This window comes from Malus sylvestris, chromosome 17, assembly GCF_916048215.2.
Source record: "Malus sylvestris chromosome 17, drMalSylv7.2, whole genome shotgun sequence".
Taxonomy (NCBI): domain Eukaryota; kingdom Viridiplantae; phylum Streptophyta; class Magnoliopsida; order Rosales; family Rosaceae; genus Malus; species Malus sylvestris.
The window spans coordinates 8,698,547-8,711,805 of NC_062276.1; the positions used below are offsets into that span (position 1 = coordinate 8,698,547).

Sequence of the window (13,259 nt, forward strand, 5' to 3'; positions counted from 1 at the left end):
GATCTTGTCTTCTTCAGCTCGCTTAAGAAAGACTGCTAGATCTGTGGTGTGAGGACGATAGAGATTCAACTCATTCCACATAGACTTCAGTCTTCCTAAGTGCTCAATAAAAGACTTTCCATCTTGATTCAGAACAGAAAGACTCTTCTGCAACTCAAATATCATGGCTGCATTGTTTTGATTTCCATACATCTCCATGACAGCCTTCCATAAATCAAAGGCTGATTCTGAGAAGCTAAAAATTTCTGATACCTTTGAGCCCATTGAGTTGAGCAACCAGGACATGACGAGCTGATCCTTACAGAACCACTCTTCATACTTGGGATCACCAACCTCAGGAGCTACGACAGTTCCGTTGATGAAACCAAGCTTAGATCTTCCTCCAAGAGCTAAAGTAATAGCTTTAGACCAAGGAAGATAATTAAACTCAGTTAGAAGCATGGAACAAAGACGTTGATTGGGATTTCCATTAGCTTCACTTGAAGAGGCTGATGAAGAAACGAGGATGTTCTCGGGTGAAGCAGCAAGGATATTTTCTTCTTCCATTTCAAAAGATTTCAGAGAACAGGTTCTTTAAGAAGCCTGCTCTGATACCATGTGATAATTTGGAAGATTTGTATATTGATTGTGTGTAAGGGATTACAAGGAAATGAAATATATACAAGTGGAAAAATGTGATGTGAGTTACACGGAAGACATCACACAGCATACTTCACACACCATGCTTAGACCCATACTTTACACAGTCTAAACCCTAGCTGCTTACATCATGATCCTAACTACTATAACCCATACTAACCCATACTTAGATATTAGGTATTCTAACACAAACATTTAAGAAAAATTTCACAACAAACATCAAAATCTAATACAGTAAAAATGGCTCACTCATTTGACAAATAAAATACTAAAAAAATTGAAGGGCTTGTTTGGTATCCTATTTGAAATTTTTTATAATTTCTCAAAACATTTCTTAAGAATTTTTCTTGAAAAAAAATTTTCTTTAAGGTTCAAAAACTTGTTTGGTATGCGATTTAAAAATTTTAAAATTTTCAACTTAAATTGGACAAAGAGATCCAAAAAGAAAGGGTCGAGAGAGAAAGAGGAGAGAGAATGAAAAAAAAGTGATGATTGGAGGTAAAAGAAAGAAGTGAGAGAATTGGAGGAGATAAAAGGAAGATGATTGGGAGAAAGAACCAAGAGAATGAAGAGAGTAGATTGAAGGAGAGACGAAAAATGTCAAAAAAAAAAAGGGGGAGAGAGAAAAAAAGAAAAGAGAAAGATAGATTTGGAGTGAGAGGGGAAGAGGGAGAGAAAAGAAATGAGTGAATTTAAATTTAAAAATTCACTTTTTGTGTTTTTAGAGAATAGACTATATTTTTGAGTTAATCTTAAGTTCAGTTTTTGAAAATAGTCATACCAAACAAGTTTTTAAGGTCTAAAACTTGAAAATTATTTTTTAGTTTAAAAAGTTGAATTCAAGTAGAGTACCAAATAAGTTCGAAACTTTTTGTTAAAAAAGTTAATTTCAAAACTTTCAATTACTTGAAAAATTTATACTTACATAGTCACTGGAGAGTTTGATGCAATTCTGGAATAGCTCGAGGATCTGCGCCTTTCTGAGGCCGTGATTGGGGTCTCCCTGTTGTGGCAGCAGATTGAGCGCAACGGACTTCCTTCGAATCGCGAACGCGGGTGCTGTGCGAGCCTGCGCATGCTCGCGGTTGTCGTCATTGGAGCCGAGGAAGAAGGGTCTGGTTGGAGACTGGAGACGAGCGGCCATTGGGAGCCTCCGCTTCTGGGTTGCCGGATTAGGGCTCAGAGCGTCAGCCATTGCAATTTGGAAAATCGAATTGGGAAAGCTTATGAGGATGCATACTGATGGGACGAACATGTTTCCCTCCATTTGTTTGAAATTTGGGGGGTTTGAAAAGGTATGAACTGCCGATTTAGTCATTGAACAATCATCTTAGTAAAAATTAGATATCTGAATTATATTTTGGGTAAAATAAGTCCTTAAATTCATTAAAAATTGCTAATTTCATCTCTATTATTATATTCAAAGTTATTTTATCCAATTTTTCGTCAACTTTACGCACTTGATACATTTAGAGTGTAATACTATTATTTTCTCGCCTATAAGCCCTTAACATTTCATATAGGTTGTGGATCTAACGTCTAATTTACCCTCCAAAGTTAACTCCATACACTATTTTTTATGAAAAATTATCAATCTATCCTCCAATATATTACATGCAAATAATGTGACTTAAATTAATGGAAAATTGAATATAGTAGCTTTGAATCTAATATTAGGGATGTAATTGACAGATTTTTATAATTCAATGACTAATTTTTCTTAAAAAAAATAGTTTAGGGACCTAATTTTCACTCAAGTGATAATTTAGAGACTAAATTGACAGTTCACTCAAAAGGTTGCTCGTGCATATGATATAAGCATCCATTTTCTTTTGCTGACCAATCTATGACCATCAATTTTACATTTGTGTGTTGGGAGCTGCAAAGCTAGCATTTAAAAAAGTCATCATTTATTCTGACTAGCACCAGAATGTATAAACATAATTACTTTTCATTACTGCAGTAAAATATCACATAGCACCAGAATGTATAAACATAATTATTTTTTGTTACTGTGGTAAAATGTCACATGCAAAAGAAGAAGGGATGCAACACGAAGACTAAATGTTCAAACACGTGCATTAATGTCATTTCATTTTCAAATTGTTATGAAGGTCATTTGACCCTCCTAGGCTTTAACTGGCTCCGCTAGTGTGAATTTATGTCGATCGAGCATATGTTAAAACAAACTAGTAAGAAAAAATTAATACTCACAGATTGAATTTTTCGGCAGTCTTCAGATTAAGCTACGTGCACAGAGTGCCGCCAAAGTTCATATTTGTGTGTTCGTTTATGATAACAAATCAGCCACTATAAAAAGGCTCATGACATCCCTAGTATTTGTATTACAGCACCGAAGACAAAAAAAACAAAGGGATTCAGCTTCGCCGAGACCCCAAGAAAAAAAAAACAAAGAAAAAAAAAAGGGGGTTCTGGAATATGAGAAAGAAAAAGAAAAAAAGAAAAAAGAAAAAGAGAATTATTTATTATGTTTTATATTCTTGTTTCCTAGTCTGATACTACTCCAAACACTTCAGTAAGTCATTATAGCTTAGTCTGGTCTAAACCAGTCCAACTTAGTCCCTGAAACTAGTTCAATCCGAGATAGTTTGGTGCAACAAATGCATCATAACCAGTTTGTTATCCCCAAGTCAGCCTTGGTAAAACCATTTCAAGTTTAATTTAATCAAAATGATCTCTGAGATTAACATAACTTCTCACTTTGGTCCATATGATTTAAAATCGATAGAAGTGGTCCTTGAGTTTGTCTACCATCAATCATTTTGGTCATTCTGTGAAAAGTTTTATTAAATAAGGTCCAAAATGACAAAATACCCTCAATTTAATAAATAATGAGCTAAAATGATTTGACATAAATTGAAGCTATTTTTGTCATTTTATTCTTATTTAATGGAGATTTTTTACTAAAATGATTTATGGTAGACAAACATGACGGAATGTGACACCTGCATTGCGCGAGAATCGAGCATTCTCTTTGAGTCACATCTCCTTTCTTTGTACCTTAAAAACACTCACATCACTCAATTTCACACCAATTTGACACTAAAAATTCCTAATTTAATTTCAAATTGGAAAATTGAGCTGTAGAAATGCGAAATTGTACAGACCAGGTGGTGAAGAGCTTGAGGAGCTGAGCAAGAGCGCAAGCGAGGAGAGGGAGGTTCGATGGGATTGACATCGCCGTCAACAACGAAGACGAATCGTCGCATCTGCAGCCGTCATCACCTTATCCATTCTCTCTCACGAGCAAGACAGTGGAAACTAGAAAAGAGGGAAAGAGGAGGAGTATGAGTCGACTGGGCCCCACAACCGAGTTCAATCAGGAAAAAGGGGTTGATGGATTTTTTTTTCTCTTACTTTTTTTTTAATGAATGCGGTGGATTTGGTAAGAAGCAAGAAATATAGAATTTTGGAATTTTGATTCACTGTGGAAGAAGCAAAGTAATTTCCATGGAACAAGAAATTATCTTCATCCTTTACAAGTAAAGTAATTATTCTATCCCTTCTTCGGTACATTACATGTAACTAATAAGTTTTAAGGTCAATTTTGCATTCTGATTCTCTCACAGAAGTTTTAAGTTTTATTAAATAAGGACCAAAATGACAAAATATCCTCAATTTAATAAACGATGAGCTAAAATGATTTGACATAAATTGAAACTATTTTTGTCATTTTATTCTTATTTGACAGAATGCAACAACAACATTCCTCGGGAATCAAGCATTCTCTTCGAGTCCCATCTCCTTTCTTTGTAACTTAAAAACTCTCACATCACTCAATTTCACACCAGTTTGACGCTAAAATTTCTTAATTTAATTTCAAATTGGAAAATTGAGCTGCAGAAATGCAAAAATTGTACGGACCAGGTGGTGAAGAGCTTGAGGAATTGAGCAAGAGCACAAGCAAGGAACGCAGCGAAGAAAGCGAGGTTTGATGGGATCGACGCCCTGTTGACGGCGAAGACGACGTCATCACCTCGCCCATTCTCTCGCAAGAGTCAAGAATGTGGAAACTATAAAAGGGGGAAAGAGGAGGAGGAGTATGCGTCGACTGGGCCCCACAGCCGAGTTCAACATGCCGATCGGAGATGAATTGGAACGGATTGTCACCGTCCAATCAGGAGATGAATTGGAGGAGTACGCTAGGATTTTTTTTTTTTTATTTTTTTTTTTGGCATATTTGTCAATTTGTTCCCTAAACTTGTATAGAGTTGTCAATTTTCCTCCCGAACTTTAATTTTAGCTGATTACCCCATGAACAAATAATTAGCTAATTTCCTACTTGAACTTTAATTTAGTCAATTACCCTCTGAACTTTTATAAATAGCCAATTTCTCTCGTAAAGCTAGTTTATGAGGGAAATTGGCTAATTATAAAAGTTCCGAGAAGTAATCGGCTAAAAATAAAGTTAAGGGGAAATTGGCACCTCTATACAAATTCTAGGGCCAAACCGACAAATATCTCTTTTGTTTTTTCTCTTACTTTGGTAAGAAGCAAGAAATATAGAATTTTGGAATTTTGATTCACTGTGGAGAAGCAAAGTAATATTCATGGAACAAGAAATTCTCTTCATCCTTCACAAGTAAAGTGCTTCTTCTATCCTTTTTGGGTACATTACACATAACTCAGAAGTTTTAAGATCAATTTTGCATTCTAATTCTCTCTTCTCCTATTTCCCAATCCCTCATATGCTCACCTTTCATTCATAGCGTGTAAAACAAATCTTCACCTTTGAATTAGCTTGGAATTGTTTTGAATGGCTGTGAATGAAAGGAAGGAATAGGAGGGAAGAGAATTTGGATCTGTCAATTTTAGGGTATAGGTGGGACATGACATAGCAGGGCTCGCTATTGGTGTTCTGCCGCACAAAACACCCGGTCCGACAGGCCGTATGTTAGAATACCACCTCGCATTAGGTTGGATCAGTGTGTTCAGGTGGAACCAAAGACACAAGTTTGGATCAGTGTATGAAAGGTGCCCTATAAATGGCGTGCTAGAGCAACCCGCAGAACATAACAAACCTGTTAAATTTAATTTCACTACCAATAAAATTAAGCATTGACCTCAAATCTAAAACCGAAAGGCCTTTTTTTTTCTTCCTCGATTGTTTCTTTACACAATGAAGATCCGAATAACTCTCTCTACAATTTCTTTACAACCTCCGAATCCAAAAATGTACAGCTAACTTCTTCTTTTTCGTCGGAATAAATGTACAGCTAACTAAACAAAGAGTTGCAACACTCTTAAGGGATCATCTTCAGAGTATCGTCCTCGGGTATGGATGCTGATGAAGAAGAACCGCTATATTTGCTGGGCATTGGTGTATTCCTTCGAGAACTGCGTTTTGTTAGGACAACTGCGGGCTCCTTCTCAAATTCCTGGGCAGGTGCTTCGTTCTCGCTGTCATCTTCACCCTTGAAAACTGGGTGGATGTATGCATTTTGAAGGAAGCCTTTCATGTTCAGATTCGGCTCTCTTGTGCGTTCTAATGTATCTTTCATCATTGCTTCCTGCAATCCACCATAAGAAAATGTTCATCACAGTCAAATCACTTCGATCAGCACAACAAAGAACAAGGTCAACCAATAGTGAATGCAACAAACCTGCAAGGGATGTCTGATGAAAGCAGGTTCATAACGGCCTTTGCAGAATCTATGGAACCATATGGTCAACACTGGGAGTGTGATGAGCAGTGGAGTTGACTGAGCAGCTTCTTTTGTGCTTAACAATCCCATCAGCAGCAGTTGTGAGACAATTAGTGCCGTTATGATGCGCCCGTGGACATCAGGCCAGAATGCCGCAGCACTTTCATACTCTTGATTATAGACGTTTATAATCTAGAATCGACCAACGAAATGAATTAGAATTTAGCAGAATTACTCAGTCAAGAAATGAACATCTCAACCAAAAAATAACTAAACCCTTCTCTTGGAAAATGTCGCAACTTACCTGATGACGATAAACAACATATGCCAGGGCAAAGAATACTATTATGAACGGAAGTAGGATTGGTGACACCACAGCATAAACAAGGCCAAGTAAGAAATATAGTTGTATTTGAGGTTCACCGGTGTTGAAACCAAGGGTTCCGGGATCCATGGCTTCTTCCCTATCCTTTTCAGTCTTCACCAAGAAGAAATTTTTCAGGTGATATATAATCAAGGGTTTCAACCTTAGAATCTCACCAGCAATTCCGGCCCACCCATCAACCATTATATAAGTGATAAAGAAGGTTGCCTTCATTGGAATTGAAACACCAATTGTCTTCGGGATCCTGCAAATAGCCAATTAATTATCAAAATTTTTTGCATCAAACAGCACTGTCGATATCAGATACAGAGCAGACGAAGCTTATATTCATGGGAACTTTAACGAAAAACTCCATGTAATGTTCATTTTAACGAAAAACCACATTTTTACTCTAAAAAGTCAATCTAGGTACTATTCACTTACAACACCTTTTGTCCTTTTCATTAAAACTCAAAGTTTTCAAGCCCTTTTTATTAGTTTTCCTTGTATTCATTGCAGTCTATCAATTTATGCACACAAGAGATGATGTCAAAACTTGATTAACTTGCCTTCTTCCACGATCTCATGTTAGTGTATTTGTATGAAATGAAAAATTACATTCCATTTAACTAACCATCAGGATACTGCAAACTAAAAGGAGTTGAGGTGCAAATATAAGGACATACTCATTGGCAGATTGGTGGATGAATTCATCTAGTTGTTGAAATGCAGTTCCAGTGATTATGCTCCCAAGAAATACATTGACAAATTGGAAAATATAATATCTACTAGCCGATCTCCTCTCTAGAGCTGATATGCTACCGAAACCTTCAAATTTGGACATTACCATCAATATAGAGGGAAGGAATATAAGAAAAATCTTCAAAGCAATTCCAGGCAGGAAACCTTGGATAAATGATTTTATGAATTTCCTGCATGAAAAACGGGATGTTGTTATTGCAAAACGACGGTAAAAAAAAAGTAATTACGGCTGACCATCCAGCCAGGGAACATTCAAACAAAGATGCATTATATAGAAAGAAAATACTCACACTTCAATAATGGGCTTTAGGAAGGGGACTGCTTTCTCAATACCCTCAATGTTTGCAAGGGACTGTACAAATGCAATGGGGATCATAAAAAAGAAGGTGAGGAAGAAGAAAGCAACGGCAACTACAAGCCTCCTAATTGTCAATGTAACATATGGGATAGCCAAGTTATCCCAATAAACATCACGGGGTTCTGGAGCCCACTCAGTCAACCATATAGTTGGGTTTCTGGATTGTTGAGCTTGTGCACAAACAGCGGCACCCCATCGAGTTCTGAAGGAAACAAAAGCTGCTGGCATGATAGATTTAGGGCTACTTGTAATCTTATCTCTCTCCAAGGATATCTGTCAACAATAAATTTGATTTGAAAAAGAAAGAACATAAGTGTTCCTAGGGTGCGTTTGGTACGTGGGACGGGACGGAACGGGACGAGGCGTTCCGTCCCGCGTTTGGTGCGCCAAAAATGGGTGGAACGGGCTGTTCCACGGGACAGATTTTGGGTGTTTTTGCGTTCCACCTCCCCCCCTGGAACGGGTTTGTTCCACGTCTGTGGAACACAATGTTTTACCATTTTAAGACAAATATACCCCATGTCTTTTTCAAAAATTACACCTTCGTTCCGTCCCGTCCCGTCCCGTTCCGTCCCGTCCCGTCTGCGTACCAAACGCACCCATAATGATTGATCTATAAAAGACAAAGAAGTAGGCAATCAGGACTTGACCTAACTCTGAACCTTTCCTTGTCCAGTGTCAAATAGAAGCAACAGTGAGCAAGACTGGTGGAACAAATTTTACAGTAGTTAAGGGATACTTACTTCTTTTGATAGCCTCTCAATCTCAGATGTATAAAAATCAATTGCATCCACCCGTTTACCCCAAAGACCAAGAAATCCAGTCTGCTCACAAGACGTTGTTAATGGAAATGAGAAATAGCATGATGAAAAGAAAAGGGAAGGAAACAAAAAGAAAAAAACGAAGAAAGAAATCAGAAGAATAATGCAAATACCCTCTTAGATGGCCTTTTAGATGAATTTCTAGAAAATTTAAGTTGATAGTAGTCAAGCCAATTCTGAATTTTCTTCTTCTCATTGACTAATTCAGAAAGTTTACTTGCATTGTAAACAACCTGCATGCAAATAGTTCAGTAAGAAATTAAACATATAACCGAAATACATGGAAGAAGAGCACAGGTGTAAGTCCCTTTTCACAGTAATCATTACAAAAGTTAACATACTGACGTGTTTGCATGTTTATTACTATAGAACAACCCTACTTTATTTAGACCCCTCTATAGTTGTGGAAAGCAGAGCAGGGAATGTTGAAATTGAAATTTTTTTTTTATAACTTGAACGCCCGTTTCTGTGTGAATCAGTATTAAGGATGTAATGAAAAGCCAAAAAGCAAGATGACCAAACCTGATGAGTGAGATAGTGGTCTGGATGGTTGACCAGAAAAAAATGTTCCACGAGCTGACTAACTGTTTCATCAGGATCTGGTGGCACATTTCTAACCAGTACCTACACCAAATTTTCGTATTTCACAACAGTTAGATCCACAACAGTGTAAAAGAAATGTTTATGGAACACCAATTTTATAGTTTTCCCACTAAATAATGTAACTGGATAGTGCATAGGAGTAGGAATACATCATGTAGAAAGATAAACGAGAAAACAAGACTCGGTACTATATAAACATATTGAACATTTACAATTTAATGATGTAAATTTAACTGCTTGACCCCAGCCCTTGCTAGTGGCTGTTAATGTTATGTCCCGACTACTGTGCTTCAATGTCAATTTATTTATCACATAAGCTTAAGAATAATCAAGTTGATCTTACTGTGAACTGATCAGGGCGCCGCCGTTCTGATGCAAGAAAATGCAACCTCATTGTTGCAACCTTCTCGTACTCTGTTTTCAATATGTAGCATGTCCAAATTGTAAAAGCATAGGCCATTACTAAATGAGTCCAAAATCTGCATCAGATGTTAAATAATCATGGGAAGGTAAATTTCCTTGAAATGCAAACAAGTTTCAATGCATAGTAGCATATAACTGAGTCCCATCAAAAGTAAATGATCACCAGAAGGATATAAACTAGGCAATTCTCAATTTAGATTAAATCTTGCATATAAACCTAGAATGCTAATTACCCTCAGTTGGGAAAATTAAGAAAATTAATTCCTCAAGGTCAGATTTTTAAATAATTAGGAACTGCGTTTGCAAGAAATTAAAAGTTGGAATTGAGGAAAAAAAATAGCAAAACTTAAAGGAAAGTGATGCAATAGTAGAGCTTAGTGAAGAAAGTATTGCATACCTATGTGATCCAAGAGGAACATTTGAGATAGAGAGCTCATCTATGTTGCTGTATACTACAGTTGAATTCTTTAGGGTGCTATTAGTCCAATTGACTGGAACCATGACTGCATAGGCTAGGAATGCGATGGGAACAAAAATTTTTAGCCTGCACTTTAAGGGGCCAAAATCTCGTAATCAGTCGAAGAAGGCAAACATTATAAATCACATCTAGAAAGAAGAGAAGTATTCAGTTGACATATTACATTCCGCCATTGTAGAAAAGCATTTTATGCAAGGAGAAGAGTTGCAGAGAGGATATGGGTTGACAATATACATGAAACACTTGCAATATGCCAATAAAATTATCTTACTTATGTCAAAATATAAGGGGACACGGTCTTAGCGAATGTGAAAACTCTCAGTTTAAAAGTTCTGTGTCTGTTATGTACCACAACAAACATTGTACTCATGTCCTAATTATGGGAAGTTGTACACACATCACATATTTAGATGCTAATTAGTTACATAATCAAAGAAACTTTAACATTTACACTGTCAAAAGCAACGACTAAAACGATAAATATGATTTACCAAAGCATACCCTGTCAAGTAGATCCTCAAGTAAACCGCAGAGTCCAACCCTGCATGGTCAACTAGCTCAGGTTCTGGCATTTGTAATGCAGCAGGCATCCAATTCAAGAATTTCGCATATGACCTGAAGTCCAGATTCACAAACTTGCTTACTCCGCCAAACGGACTACACCTTAACCCTTTAAGATACCATTTTGGAAAGTAGACCCTATCATTGATGGGTTGAATCCGAAGTATGGCAAACGCCAAAAAGAAAGCAAATGCAGTGAGAATATTGATAGCTGCTGCAACTGCGATATCATTCAGTGTCGCCATCTCTTGCTTCAAAGTAATATATGTGAATGATTCTCCTGTAAAGTTGGAGAAAACAAAAGGTAAACTTTATACTCTCAATAAATAATTTACACCAGGATAAGAAAAAGATGGGGAGGGTGGTTTGCAAACAGCACCGTTCAGTATTCCTGATAACAAAGAAAAGAGTGATTTTATGATGATTTTTACCAAGGAATTATGGAGTTAGTAAAATCCTATTCCATAGTAAGAGGAAGAGAAGAGCCTTGGAGTTAGTGTTTCACTGGAAAACAACGTCCCTTGATGGGAATATCAATTGGCTCAAACTTCAGGCCTCTACTTATATAAAACCCTTGTGGTTTTAAGTTATAGAAAAAGGCAAAATTGTAATTTCACATATAACTTTGATAGTTTCCAATCCCATCAGTATTAACCCATAATTATGATGCTACTAAAACTAAGGTCTAGTAGTATTCCTCAGAGTAAGTGGAAGGTTAAGTTCCCTTTTCATGACCTGCGGGTACCAAATAAAAATGGAAAAAAAAAGATAACATGACGGTTATTATAAATAAACAAAATAAAAAGAAAAATATAAATGTATCCAAAAGGAAAAGGAACACATGGGGTTCCCTTTAAATAGGCCTAAAGATCTGAACTAAACCCAATAACAGAAGCAAAGTGTTATATCGTTTAGTGCATCAAAGTAAGCTTTTCGCATCATCCCAAAATATAAAACAGAATTAAGCTTCTAAACAAAAGCAAATCTTAAGAGGAGGAGACTTTAACTCGTAGATTTAACCCTAAACAATTTCAGTAATTCAGATGCCAACAGTAAGAATTTTTTTTAACAGTATTACAGCAGTAAAACTGATGCAGGAAAAACCAAGGGAGTCTCAAGGAGACAGGGGATGATAACCTGGGATTCGCTCAACCAGGGGCAGCAAAGCTCGCTCACGTCGCTAATCGTGGACTCGCTCACACAACCAAGCCAAATGCTTGATTGGGGAAGGAGAAATCACTCACTTCAATTGCACAAAGCAAAATATAATTTAATTCATTCAAGTCTCCCATTCAAGGCTTTCTAGAACAATATTTATAAACGTTTACAAATTAATAGACTTTAGTTTCCATGACACCCTTACAACTCCCAAAATAACTTAACAAATTCCTAAGTAATTAAATACAAAACCTTTGTTATTCCAAAGCATATTAATGGTTTCAAATTGTTTTCTCAAAGTCTTCTTCCCGCATCAAAAACGAATCCCTCAAATCTAGCAGCAATGAACAGGCAATTTGGTTGAATAATCTGTCAACTCCTTTGAATTGAAAGGTAGATTAGAACTTAGAACTTAGAACACAAAATTTCGGGGAAAGAGAAACATATTTGTCAACAACAACAACAAGAACATATTTGTCAACGAAAACCGAAATTTTTCTCTCACATTTTCTCAGCATCCAAACAAGCAGTAAAGCCTTTTTAGTGTTTAACAGAACAACCAAGCAAACTATTGATCAAACTTCTCATCGATCCAGAACTAAAACATCCATTGGAAAATGGACCGAAGAGTACATTTTCTCGGCAACCAAACAACCAACAAAAGTTTAAGATTTTACACTTACAAAAAACAAAATCAAGTAAAGATCGAGTATTTCATAATTTTCTCGGCAACCAAACAAGCATTAAAGTTCAAAATCCGAAAGCAGCAGAAGTAGTCTTTACCTGTATTTCGCCGTACGAACTGAATTCACTCCTGCTCTCCTACCTGAGCTACCTCCCTCCCTCAGGTCCTTGAAACGCAGCGTTTTCAGTTCAACTGGAAAGCATGGAAAAACGATCGAAAGTCGCAGGCGGGGGAAGACAGCGTGGCTCGTGCTAAAATGCGCCTGCTCCGGTGAGAAAGCGTCGCAATCTTTTGTTTAAAAACTTAAAAGGCGTGAGTCGAATGATATTACATTGATATTACTAACAGTCGCTTCCGTTACCTTTTTCTCTTTTAAAATTTTTAATTTTCATTTAATGGAAAATCAATATATATTTGCAAAATAATTTTCACACTCGTGTTTTCTATATTTTTCAGTCTTGTATTTTTTTGTTTTCTCTAAGCATTTAGATTGAATAAATTAATACAAAATTATGAAATTAATTGAGAAATAAGTACATAAAAAAATAATCGGGAATTCTGAAATTATTTGTAAACCATGAAAGAAAAATTAGATTATAAAAGATGAAAATTACATTGTGTGGGGAGCGTGACTGTATTGAGGTCAATTTTATGCACTAAAAATGAATATGACATTTCTATGAGTCCAATTATCGTTAACACATATTAAACCTATAACAATAAAACTAAAAAAAATTAAAT

At 36.4% G+C, this 13,259-nt stretch overlaps 2 protein-coding genes across 5 annotated transcripts in view; both read right to left on the reverse strand.

Annotated features, from left to right (window-relative positions):
* LOC126612324 (condensin complex subunit 2-like) overlaps positions 1-2,942 on the reverse strand; it is a 42,098-nt gene extending 39,156 nt beyond the window's left edge. Inside the window, exons 1-2 of the mRNA XM_050280717.1 lie at positions 2,854-2,942; positions 1,565-1,941 (exon numbers count right to left, since the gene is read on the reverse strand). Of these exons, the coding sequence (XP_050136674.1) occupies positions 1,565-1,906 (342 nt within the window). The 5' untranslated portion in view covers positions 1,907-1,941; positions 2,854-2,942. The remainder of the gene's footprint in view (positions 1-1,564; positions 1,942-2,853) is intronic.
* A 2,731-nt stretch (positions 2,943-5,673) lies between these two features.
* On the reverse strand, positions 5,674-12,955 carry LOC126612304 (CSC1-like protein At3g21620). 4 transcript variants are annotated; one of them, XM_050280689.1, is made up of 12 exons: positions 12,617-12,955; positions 10,616-10,955; positions 10,034-10,180; positions 9,557-9,692; positions 9,133-9,234; positions 8,724-8,843; positions 8,533-8,613; positions 7,722-8,062; positions 7,356-7,601; positions 6,610-6,934; positions 6,264-6,497; positions 5,674-6,170 (listed from the first exon to the last, which is right to left on the reverse strand). In XM_050280689.1, exons 2-12 carry the CDS (start codon positions 10,918-10,920, stop codon positions 5,904-5,906), a joined length of 2,304 nt encoding a protein of 767 aa, XP_050136646.1. In that variant the 5' UTR covers positions 10,921-10,955; positions 12,617-12,955; the 3' UTR covers positions 5,674-5,903. The 4 variants fall into 4 exon arrangements, with proteins under 4 accessions (XP_050136646.1, XP_050136649.1, XP_050136648.1 ...); XM_050280692.1 differs by lacking the exon at positions 12,617-12,955 and having other exon boundaries at positions 10,034-10,185; positions 10,616-10,764; XM_050280691.1 differs by lacking the exons at positions 10,616-10,955; positions 12,617-12,955 and adding an exon at positions 10,278-10,567.
* Positions 12,956-13,259: the final 304 nt, after the last annotated feature.

Bases quoted from the DNA above. Each gene is read 5' to 3' on its own strand.
- LOC126612304 (XM_050280689.1), bottom strand. From the start codon at position 10,920: ATGGCGACACTGAATGATATCGCAGTTGCAGCAGCTATCAATATTCTC. The intron at 6,935-7,355 runs GTATGTCCTTAT...GGCTATTTGCAG, and splicing joins ATCCACCAATCTGCCAATGA to GATCCCGAAGACAATTGGTG. The intron at 6,498-6,609 runs GTAAGTTGCGAC...GGTCGATTCTAG, and splicing joins ATGTTGTTTATCGTCATCAG to ATTATAAACGTCTATAATCA.